The sequence below is a fragment of the Gekko japonicus genome, unplaced genomic scaffold (assembly GCF_001447785.1).
Source record: "Gekko japonicus isolate JY-2015 unplaced genomic scaffold, Gekko_japonicus_V1.1 scaffold179, whole genome shotgun sequence".
Classification (NCBI taxonomy): domain Eukaryota; kingdom Metazoa; phylum Chordata; class Lepidosauria; order Squamata; family Gekkonidae; genus Gekko; species Gekko japonicus.
Genome location: NW_015160213.1, coordinates 1,093,335 through 1,105,365, shown reverse-complemented (window position 1 = coordinate 1,105,365; position 12,031 = coordinate 1,093,335). Strand labels below are relative to the sequence as shown.

Sequence of the window (12,031 nt, the reverse complement as noted above, 5' to 3'; positions counted from 1 at the left end):
GCAGTAAGATAAAATAGTTATTATAAGCTATGACAAATTTCTTAAAAATTCTTCTTTTGTAGTTGACCAAACCATAACAGCTACATTTTAAACAAAATTAAATAGAAATGGATTCAGTGTCATTGCTAAGTCCATAATAAAAATTATCTTAATGGTCCAAGGAGGTAAACAGACTATTGGATTTAGTCAAAAGTACACATATGTTCCACCATAAGTTTATGTACTGTGTGTATTTTTCCAATTTGGCATGCCCTCCTTATACTGTGTCCAGCACTTTGGATGAATAAATCCCACTTCACAGAAGTTAAAATAATATTGAAATTCTGTCAGCTGCGGCTGACCAGTGGTTACATTTTCCACAGGGTGATGCATTTACAAGGACATCTGTCTGGTTCCACTGTGCAGCAATCTTTCTTTGACGGACACTTTTCCACAACGAAATCGCAAGGCACTTTCCATTTCTGTGGGTCAATGTCCTTGGCAGGTCTTGCAGCACATCTGTCTGAAGTATGCTCGACTGCAGAACTTGAACTTCAGTACCAGTGGGCAATAAGCCACTTTGTTCACATCTTTGCATTCTAATGGAGGCATACAAAGGCAAAATAATTATATAAATGTAAATAGCACAAACAAAAACAAATAAGATTCATGAGCTGCTTTTGTATCCATCTTCTCTCTGAATTTCTTATTCTGCTACAGTTTACTATCTTTTAACATTATGAGATTGTATGCAGGGTTTCACCAATAGATATTTCTCAGTACACTTCCCCTGCTCTTGAGAATCTGATCACTGAAATAGCTAAGAAAAAAGTTCAACTCATATTTACAGCTTTTCTCATCGGGTTCCATAACAAAATCTAACTTAAGTTGTACTATTCAGTATGATGATCTTTGAACTAAAACATGTAGGTGACTCTGAAAATGACCAGTATTACTAAGCACATTTATGGTGCAAGTTCAATTACTTGATGGCCTAGCCATTTGTAGGTTTCCTATGTTTTTATCTGGAAAGGATATTTCCATTTCCATTGCAATGGTTAAGATAACCAAATTCCAAACTGGAACCTGTGTTTTTCCCACTGTCCTCTGTAATAAGGTACAAACATTATATTAAGTAACATACAAACATTTCATTTCACATTAATGAGGGGGTGGTTTCTTATGATATCTTCTGTAATATTAATAGTTGAAAAATTACTGTGTATGATATTTACAACTGAAAATTTTTGATTACCCAATATGAGAAAAGAAGAAAAACTAAGAAAAATGACAAGCTGTGAAATATTGTTAGCAGAGGGGAGTAAGAAATTATCAAATTTATATTACCTAACTATTAGATTTGCAGAGTACACTAAAATGCACGGGAAATGATAAGCTGTAGTACATGAAATTGATGTATCAGTATGGACATTTCTATTTAATTGAGGTTCAACTTTTCCTATCTGTTTAACGACACATGCAAATTCAAGACAAATGGCAAAACAATGGCACTTAGCTCCAAGTAAACTAGCTAAAATATCTCACAGAATGGATGGTGTCTGGAATGGCCTTGAGAAGTTGGGGAGATGTCTTATGAAGCAAATGCCTGGGGAACAGCATTCAATTTGAAAATTAGGACTCTAAAATCAAACCCAGATCTAAACTTCCTCGGACTAGTCAAGCTGGACCACCACAAGAATCCAGTCCAACACTCTGTCACACAGTGGCCAAAAATACCAGGTGCCATCAGGAGGTCCACCCAGTGGGGCCAGGACATTAGAAGCCCTCCCACTGTTGACCCCCCCCCCCCAAGCAGCAAGAATACAGAACATCACCTGCCCCAGAGTCCCTATCCATACCTTGTGGCTAATAGCCACTGATGGACCTCTGCTCCATATATTTATCTAATTCCCTCTTGAAGCTGTCCATGCTTCTAGCCGCCGCCACCTCCTGTGGCAGTGAATTCCATGTGTCAATCACTCTTTGGGGGAAGAAGTACTTCCTTTTATCCGTTCTAACCCGACTGCTCAGCAATTTCACTGAGTGCCCACGAGTTCTTGTAATTGTAAGAAAGGGAGAAAAGTACTTCTTTCTCTACCTGCTCTATCACATGCATAATCTTATAAACCTTGATCACGTCACCCCTCAGCCGTCATTTCATGCTAGTGTGCCTGAATGCCCTAACTTCAGTTGTGATGTCAGGAAAATTTAATGGGATTTCATACTCAGATTGACTCTGTAATTGTGACAGCAGTAAAGTTGACTCTGTGGATCCTATTCTGTTTGATTGCCCCAAATTTTCAGCTCTTAAGAGATGAACTGATCTCCCCTTTATTTAATCAGGACTCCCTCTCTCCAAGAGCAAAATCATCCTGGTTACTTAGAGACTGGGGCTGCGATCACATGCACCATTTGGTGTGAAGGGGAAGTGAGCCTATTTCCCCCAGTGGAAATTGACACAGCATTGCAAGATCACACATCCTTTGTAGCTGCGGGCTCAGTCCGCCACTGCCCAAACAGACGGCACATGTTTGGGTGAGAGGGATTTTTTTGCCTTTTGTTTCCCATGCACATAAATGAGGAATTGCACCTCCAAACTGAGGGTTTCCTATAGAGTATGTGATTATACGCATACTGCTAAGCAAGGGGAAAAAACCGGCACTGAGTCAGGATGGAATGAGCAGACCATCCTGATGGCATGAGAGCATACGTCAGCGATCAGACAGGGGAAAATCCATCCGTAGCCTGTCAGCAAGCATTAAGACCGGACTTTCCCCACTGTGTTTTAACTCCACTTCTGTGGCGGACCAGCATGGGGTGCCGATGACTGCAGGACCTTTCCCAGATGTTGCAGTTTGATTGTGCCCTTTAGATCCATCAGGCATTCGCAGCTGAGCCGGATGATCTAAACGCATGTCTGACTGCAGCTGAAGACAAACAAACCACCCTGTGTGTGGCAAAATTTCTAGCAGCTATTGTCAAATCACATGACAACTTTTGCAGTAGCAACGTTTAAATTCTTCCATGTTTCACTGTGAAACAAGGTTTCTTGTGGGACGAGGGTTTGCTGTTTATGACTCCGGTTGCAAAAACAGTAAAGACAATAAATAAATAAAATAGAATGGATGGTAAATGTTGGCATTAAGGAGTGGAAAATGCAATTTTTTTCCTATTTATCATGGAAATGCCCTTGCACAGCTATCGAAGAAGAAGAAGAAGAAGAAGAAGAAGAAGAAGAAGAAGAAGAAGAAGAAGAAGAGGAGGAGATTGGATTTATACCCCGCCCTTCACTTGGAGTCTCAGAGCGCCTTACAAACTCCTTTCCCTTCCCCTTCCCACAACAGACACCCTGTGAGGTGGGTGGGGCTGAGAGAGCTCTTGACAGAAACTGCTCTTTTTCAAGGACAGCTGTGCCAGAGCTTGTGACTGACCCAAGGTCACATCAGCAGGTGCAAGTGGAGGAGTGGGGAATCAAACCCAGTTCTCCCAGATTAGAGTCCGCACACTTAACCACTACACCAAACTGGCTCTCCAAATTGGCAAATGATGGTCAATTTAATTTCAGATAGTATAGAATTTATGCTTACTCAATTAGTTGCAGATTCCAAGTACGTGCAAAGATTTTGTATTAAACACAATAATTGCTGCTCATTTAGTATTTGCTTGCTATTGGAAGAAACAATTAGCACCATTAAAACGAGTCAATGTCATTTTATAAGATTATTTATAATGATTAAATTAACTCTGGTTAAGAAGACAGATTTAAATAATGTTTATGGAAATTGGCATTATAATGTATGCAAAATGTAAAATGGATTGTTATGTAATGCACAGTTTAAAATTTTTTTAAAAGATTTCTGCATTCAGGCACTTTGGCAACCCCTATAGTGAGTTCATTTCCCTAGATACAACAATGGATGCACGTGAGGATCGGGATCGACTATTCACAGTAAAATTCTACTGTGCACACCTGAGCCCTTTTGAAGAAGCTTTCTGAATCCTGGATAAAATATATAAAAGACACTGCCTAACTTTTTAGAGACAAAAGAAATTTATTTCTAAGCCTATGGAGATAAGAATTAAGCCAACTTCTAAGGAAGTATGCTGCTTTCTGCAACTCAGCTAACAGGAATTTCTGTAATGCTAATATACCCATTAAACATAGGTATATCAGCACTACATGGCCAGTGATACAGGGTATGCGGCTATGCTGAGGAAAAGCACTGCCCTGGTTAGTAGGTGGATGGCATTCTGGCTGCTTCAACTGTTCTGAAGTAGTCTTCACTACAAGAATAATGTTTATCCATAGAAAACTACTTCAGAATAGACATAACACAGTCTACCCAGTTCCCAGCATAAAGCTGTCTCTCTCCAGCTCGCCCTCGTTCAAGTGCAAATTCCCACCATGAATTTTAGCAATATATTCTGTCCAGGAAAAAATGTTTATCCATAAGAAACACTATTAAACTAATGTCCGTTTCGAACCAAAAATATCAGCTATTCTATTTCCAATACTCAGAATCTGGTCAAAGTATACTATGACATTAAAACACTCCAGAGAAGCAATGAATTAAAAATAGCACACTGTTCTCAGCTAGTGAAGTACCTCACAAGACAAAGCACATAAAGTATAAAGGAAACTGAACCCTGTATGAAAATAAATGAGACTGCTCCAAGGATATAGTTTCAAGTGACCTTGCAAAACCTGGATTCAGCTGCCATCTGTACTTAAAAAAAATAATTCTGCATTGTTGTATTAAACACAAGCTTGTCAGTATCACACTTTGAATAAAAAAATCTCAATCGAAACTATAATCTCAACCGAAACTATAATTTGCCATCATCAATGGCAGCTTGCCAAAACCTGCTCTACAGTGTTTTAATTCTCCAGTTATATGTCTGCTGTAACAAAGACCTAAAGCAGATGTGATATGTGAGAAGATGTGCCATCACTATTTCATCCATTCTTAAAACCTTAGGTTTTTATTTCTGTTCATTAATGGATCAATAGTTACAGATTACCAAAATCAAAACTGAGCCCTATTTTACTGGAATAAAACAATGATGCAAGCGGTTCTTACAGTGTATTTGTAGATGCTTTTCAATCAACGTATTAGTAAGGGAAAAACAGGCTCCATTTGTGTAAGAGTTGTTCTTCAAATGGACACTGATGAGCTATGCATCTGCGTAGAGCTCCATTTTGGAAACTTCTACAACTAGCTTTTAACAGCAAAAACTCTCCTCTCAGAAGCAAAAAGTTCCGTTTGGTTCCTTCCAAAATGTTCTTTTTAAAAACATCTGTTTTGAGAAGGTGGGCAGGACATGTGTATATACAGATGACCAGCTGAAGAATAACAGTTACAGGCATGAGACAACATGTAATTTGAACATGGGCACTGTTACCAGAGCTTGCAATAAACCCAGATGCCAACTTTACTGCCACATATACCCAGACAAGGTCACTGAACCTAACAACATCAACTACCCCATCTCAGGCTCATTCACTTGCTCATCTTCTAAAATTGTTATATGCCATTAAATACCAACAGTGCCCTTCAGTTCTCTACATAGGGCAAACAGGTCAAACCCTACACCAAAGGATAAATGGACACAAATCTGACATCAGGAATTACAAAATTGAGAAACCTTTATTGCAAAAGAACTTCAGAAACAGACTAGAATGGGAGACTGCTGAGTAGCAAGTTATTACAGCACACAGAACAATGGAACAACCAGGGCTTAATAATAAGTTTCTTATCTTACTACACATGCTAACATCATTCAGTTCTAACATCTATTTGTAAACTCTTTTATTATGCTGTATGCTAATTTGCTGCTTTTCACTGGTCTTATCAATTGCCTTCATCCAGTCTTAGCTATACGTATTGTTCAATTACTTATGCATCCTGACTCTAATTAGTCCTTCCTAGCAACATCCTCCCCACCCTCTATCTATGTTTCAATGTATTTGAAGATTGTATTTGAAAAAGTGTGTGTGCACACGAAAGCTTATACCCAGAATAAAACTTTGTTAAAGGTACCACTGGACTCAAACTTTGTTCTGTTGCTTCAGACCAACAGGGCTATCGAACTGAATCTATTGGCATGCAACCTGTTTCTATTTCTTTATGTTCTCTGCGTATCATACCGATGCGTGAAGGGTAGCAATGCTGACCTAGCTGATGTAAACCTGGTTTACAGAACTCAAGAAGGATTTCTCTGCTGAAAGCCAAAGATATGACAACAACCCTGGAGGAACAAGCTCTAAGTGTCTTGGGAAGAGCTTTGTGGGCAAGTTCATAGCAGAGCGTAATGGTGGACAACTAACCGTGGTTGAATTTTTGGGAAGAGTAATGCAGAAATACTCCAAGATCCTCTTCCATACAGAAAAATTTGTTCTGCTTTCCAGGCACCCAACACATGAAGGGTCCTCTCTGCTTCTGATGCTTGATTAGGGAAGTAGGGCAAGAGCACCAGGCCTTGGTTAAGATGAAGCCCTGAGGCAGCCTCTTCAGTAGAAGGGCAGGACTGCCTTGTTCCTGTGGATCTGCACACAAGGAAGGTTTGGACAACAGAGTTCAAGCGGCCTGCAAGTAGAAAGGCTGCTTTTTAGGTAAAGATCCTTAAAGCACAGGTGGCTAGGGGTTCCAGTGGTTTACCCATGCTGTGTGAGGACCAACTGAAAGTCCAGAACTGATGTTGATGGGTCACTGGAAGATGGAACCTAGTGAAGGCCTTGGAGAAATTCTTCATGGTGGTAATGACACAAAACAAACACATGTTGGGGGTGGAATTGAGAGTCCAGGCTCTGAAATAGTGTTAGGCCACAATTCATTAAATTGGCCATGATATTTCCAGCTGAATCCATACTTTGTTAAATATTGCATAACTGTGCTATGACTATAGCAGTCATTCACAATGAGCACTCCTGGATACAACTGCTGCCTCCACGGGTAGCATAATACTACCAACAAGACCCAGTTCAGAAGTAATGGCTCAGCTTCTGCTGTCAGACCTTACTTCTCTTCAGACCAGCCATTATCTCCTTTACTGGCCAAGGCAATCTTGGTTCCTCACAGTGCTCCGGCTGCCCAAGAGAAACTTTCTTCCGTATCTCCTGCCCCAGCACCTCATATGTTCCATCTGTGTTCTCTAGGCTTGGCAACACTCATCTCTCAAAGTCCTAGCTGCCATTTCAGGTTTTCAGTTAATGTTCCACCAGCCTGATGGAACATGCTCCCATCTGAGATCAGGGCCCAGTGGGACTTACCACCAGTGTTCCCTCTAAGCTGAGTTAGTGTGAGCTAGCTCACAGTTTTTTTAGCCTCTGGCTCACACATTTTTGTCTTAGCTCAGGAAGGATGGCTCCAGAGCAAACTAATTTATGCAGTAGCCAAATTACTCGCTCACAACTTTAATGCCAGTAGCTCACAAAGTAGAATTTTTGCTCACAATACTCCACAGCTTAGAGGGAACATTGCTTACCACCATTCCACAGGGCCTGTAAAACGGAGCGGTTCCACCAGGCCTTTGCTTGAGGCGGCAGGCATCCAATAAAATCTCGCTTCCCCCTGCTGAAGTTTACCGTCTTTATGTGGTCCAGATTAAAAAGACGAAAAGTGGCACCAGCTTGAAATCTGCCTACGAATAGTGTGAACTATTTTAATATATGGTTTATAGTGTTTTGTTTTTGCATTTAATAATGTATTGTAATTTTATGATGTCTAGATCTGTTCTGTGATCCGCCCTGAGTCCGCTTGCAGGGAGGGCAGAATATAAACTGAAACAAAATAAACAAATACATAAATAAAATAAAATAATTGGTTGTTTTGTCAACTCAAGGACAGTTTTTGAAGGACCACAGCATTTTGCTTGATTTTACCTTGAAGATGATTAAGGGTTTGCAAGTTCGTCTCCTAGGGGAAAGACTGATATCTCTACAAGTAGACAGAGTAGTTGGTCAGCTTCAAAGACATGGTAGCAAAAGAGGTGTAGTTCCTGTCCATTCTATCCAGTTTTCTGCCATCTTTGATGATAGGTATATAGTGGAGTGTTTGTCTCCCTTTGCCCTAGGAGGCCTCCACCACAACTGAGGTGGGGAGGAGGGGGGACAGAAACAAAACTTGTACCACTCTTGTACTCCTACACCAAATGACTGGAGGTCATCCTTGTCACCTCCGCCTCCTCCCAGGTGGCCATCTGGGCCCTCACCTGGATTTTCTGCATGCATGGCCTGCCCGACATGGTTGTGATGGACAATGGGACTGCTTTTACATCAGGAGAGTTTCAGGAATTCTTGGGCCACTACCTGATCCGCCAAATCCGGTCTGCACCTTTCCACCCGGTCACCAACAGACAAGTGGAAAGGATGGTGCAGACCACCAAAGACTCCCTCAGGCAGCTCATCCAAGGCGACTGGGAGCACCGGTTGGCAACTTTCCTCTTGGATCACCAGGCAACTTTGAGCTCTGCCACCAGCCACAGCCCAGCAGAGCTCCTTATGGGCCGGTGCCTCACAATCTGGATAGACCAGCTGCACCAGAGAACCGCCCGTTTTCAGAAGTCCAAGAAGTGACCAGAGGGTTCTTCCCAGGCAACCCCATCTATGCTTGGAACTACTTCAGCAGTCCTGAGTGGGTACCCGCAAAGGTCATCAGGGTCACCGGTCGACTGTTGTACGAGGTCTCCATGAATAACGGACAGCTCCTGTGCAGGCACATCGACCAGCTTCACCACCGTCTCCTGCCAGAGGTAGCCGAGCCAGCACCAGCCGCCGCGGAAGCCAGCTGCCCAGAACTGCTACCAATGCTACTGGAGCACAGCCTGGGGTGGGATGCGTCATGCGCCAGGGACCATCCTGACCGCGCAGAGTCGTCATACAGACTGTTCCAGAGCCCCTGGACTCTGTTGCTGATTCACCAACTTTTCCCAGCGCAGCTACAGCAACCCTAGACATGGCTCCTGATTTACCACCATCCGAGCCTAGACGGAGGGAAAGGCACAAGCCAGCGTACCTTGAGGACTATGTGTGTTAAGGTGCTTTGTAACTTAGGGGTGAGGGGTATTATGTATTGGGCATTCCAGGACCGTTTCTACCGGAGACTTGCTGAGCTTGGACCTCTAGAACAACAGCCCACCAGGACTCTGGAGGTGGCCAATGAGGAAATAATGGTTCTGACAATAGCCTATTGTTGGTAGTAGTTTGGGAAGTGGGTGTAGTTTGCATGCTATTTAAATAGGGCTGTTGCCCTGGGGCTTTGTCTTTTTCTTGCTGAATCACTAATAAAGCAGGGCTGATCACTAGGCTTGGGGTCAGACCATCCATGGAGCCCAGTATTTAACAGGGGTGCTCCGGGACCTGAGCCTACTGCTGGATAAGCTGGTGGCAGTGGTGTCCAGCTGCATACTTTCCTGGGCAGAAAAGATTTGGCCACTCTGGTACATGTCCTGGTAACATCCAGGTCCCATGTCCTGGGCGAAAACCAGACTGGAATGGGTCAAGGACAGAAGCGTCATCCAGAAAGCTCTGTAGCTAAGTCGCCACCGCCCCCTCGATCAGTCTGCCCAAACAGGGCAAATTGGACACCGGCCGATAGTTGGCCAATTCAGCCAGGTCCAAAGTTGGTTTTTTCAGGAGAGGGCGGACCATCACTTCCTTGAGTGCCTCGGGGAACTGCCCCTCCGCAAGAGACTTGTTAACAATCTCCCTCAAGGCACCTCGAAACCCCTCGTGGCCCACTTTAATGAGCCAGGAGGGGCACAGATCAAGGCTGCATGTGGTTGGGCACATAGATACGAGCAATCTGTCAACTTCCTCCAGGCTCAGCTGGTCGAAACACTCTAAACCCGGAATCGAAAATGCGCAAGGGGCCTCGAGTTCGCTAACTGTTTCAACTGTGGCAGGGAGGTTGCAGTGGAGCGTCAAGACTTTATCCACAAAATAGCTCGCAAAAGCCTCACAGCCAATGTCCAATTCCCTACTATTTTGTCTGCCCTGTGGCAGAGCCGTCAAAGACCGAATTGTTCTAAATAATTGGGCAGGGCGAGAGCTAGCGGACGCAACCCTGGCTGCATAGAAATCCCTCTTCGCAGCCTTGACTGCCATCTCATAGGATCTCATAAACGTCCTGTAAGATGCTCTTGTAGCCTCGTCGTGGGCTCGGCGCCACCGTCTCTCTAACCGTATGAGTTCCACAGCAAGGGCTGACCCAGGATAGCCCAATCTCATCAGATCTCAGAAACCAAGCAAGGTCAGCCCTGATTAGTATTTGGATGGGAGACCACCAAGGAAGTTTAGAGTCACAACACAGAGACAGGCAATGGCAAACCACTTCTGAAAGTCTCTTGCCTTGAAAACCCCATAGAGCTGCCATAAGTCAGCTGTGACTTGGTGGCTAACAAAAAGAAGAAGATGCTAGATGGTAGCCCCCAGATTTCCAAGCTGTTTCTTTGAAAGTTTCAACATTGTCTTGGGATTTCTAAAATACACACACAGAGAGAACTCTTGGCTCCACAGTAATAAAATGGAAAACAGAATTTTTCTGGGGAGTAAAGACACTTTAGTTTTTTATATAACATGAACTTAGTGATAGATGAAGATGGGTAGCCGTGTCAGTCTGTCTGTAGCAGTGGAAAAGAGTAACAGTCGAGTAGCACCTTAAAGACTAACTAAATTTGTGGCAGGGGGTGAGCTTTCGTGAGTCACTGCTGACTTCTTCAGTATTTAAAGAAGTCAGCAGTGACTCATAAAAGCTTACATCCTACCACAAATGTGTTAGTCCTTAAGGTGCTAATGAACTTAAGTGATTTTTTTTTTTTGCTTTAAAAAACAGCTAAGTGAAATTGTGATTTGAAAAGACAATGGGTGCTTAAATATTGGGGTTTTCTAGTTCTTTAGAACAGTGGTATTAGTCTTTTTATATATTAAAATGAGTTAATAAAATCAAACTCACCTTCCGTGTTGGAAATAGGAGTACTGTCACATTTGCTTTCACACTGTTGCATTGATGGAGGTCGGACAGTATCTGGACAGTCGCTGGATGCTTGCCCAGTATATGAAAGACACTGCACTGTTCTCATCTGTTGTCCAAGGCCACATTGTGCTGAACACTGTATCAAAAAAGGGCAAGAAGGAAAAAACAAAAAGTGAGATATGTAAAATTTTCAGCAATAAGGTAATCATCATGGTGAACAGAGATAACCAATTCACATCCTAGAAAATCCTAGGCTACTTGAGAGTGTCAGAAATGCTATTTAGGGCAGCTGTGAGGAACAAACAGGTCATTTACATGTAAATGTTGCTCTTTGAGTGGTCATCTGTTCGTGTTGAGAGGCTTATGCTTGTACACAGCATCGACTCAGCAACAGGTTTGGATTGTGCATGCCTAAAAGACAGGAGTCATGCCTTCCCACTCAGTTCCTTCCAAAAAACCAGAATGCCACTACAACTTTAAGGCACCTGTTGCAGGGAAGGTGAGCAGGCTGAGTTAATGCACAGATGATCACTCAAAGGACAATAGTTACAGGTAAGCAACTTGATTTTTACTTCTTTGTGATCTCTGTGACAAAACTGATGGATAGAAACTATGAGGCTGGAGGCAGATACAAGTGCATCAACTGAAGACCGAACGCAGCAAAGATGGCATCTGTTAGGTTAGTGCATCCAGGGTGCAATGCCTGATGAATGTACAGGGTGAGCCCAAGTGGCTGCTCTGCACAGTCCTGGAAGAGGAACCCCTCTACATAAATTGAAGATGTGACCACAGTTCTCTGGGAGTGGTTATAAGCTAGTTTGTAGCAGAATTGTTTTGTCTAAGGGATCCATCTGCTGATTCTCTGGGATGAGACTTGCTACCTGGTTTTTGGGCCAGCATAACACACAAATAATCCTGTACAGTGAGGAAAAGCTGCAGTCCTGTGGACATAAAAAGAGCAAGCCCCCCTGACATCTAAGGAGTTAAAGGCTTTTTCAGCATCAGAAGAAGGCAAAGGATAGACGGTGGAGCACGGTGGATAGAAGGTGGGGAACAGCGGATCTTGGCTTAGGTGGAAC

The 12,031-nt window shown here is 43.0% G+C and overlaps 1 protein-coding gene across 1 annotated transcript in view; it reads right to left on the bottom strand.

The window, feature by feature from the left end:
* Positions 1-468: 468 nt before the first annotated feature.
* ADAMTS6 (ADAM metallopeptidase with thrombospondin type 1 motif 6) overlaps positions 469-12,031 on the bottom strand; it is a 191,021-nt gene continuing 179,458 nt past the window's right edge. The window contains exons 23-24 of the mRNA XM_015410253.1: positions 10,932-11,088; positions 469-578 (exon numbers count right to left, since the gene is read on the bottom strand). Coding sequence (XP_015265739.1) covers positions 469-578; positions 10,932-11,088 — 267 coding nt within the window. The remainder of the gene's footprint in view (positions 579-10,931; positions 11,089-12,031) is intronic.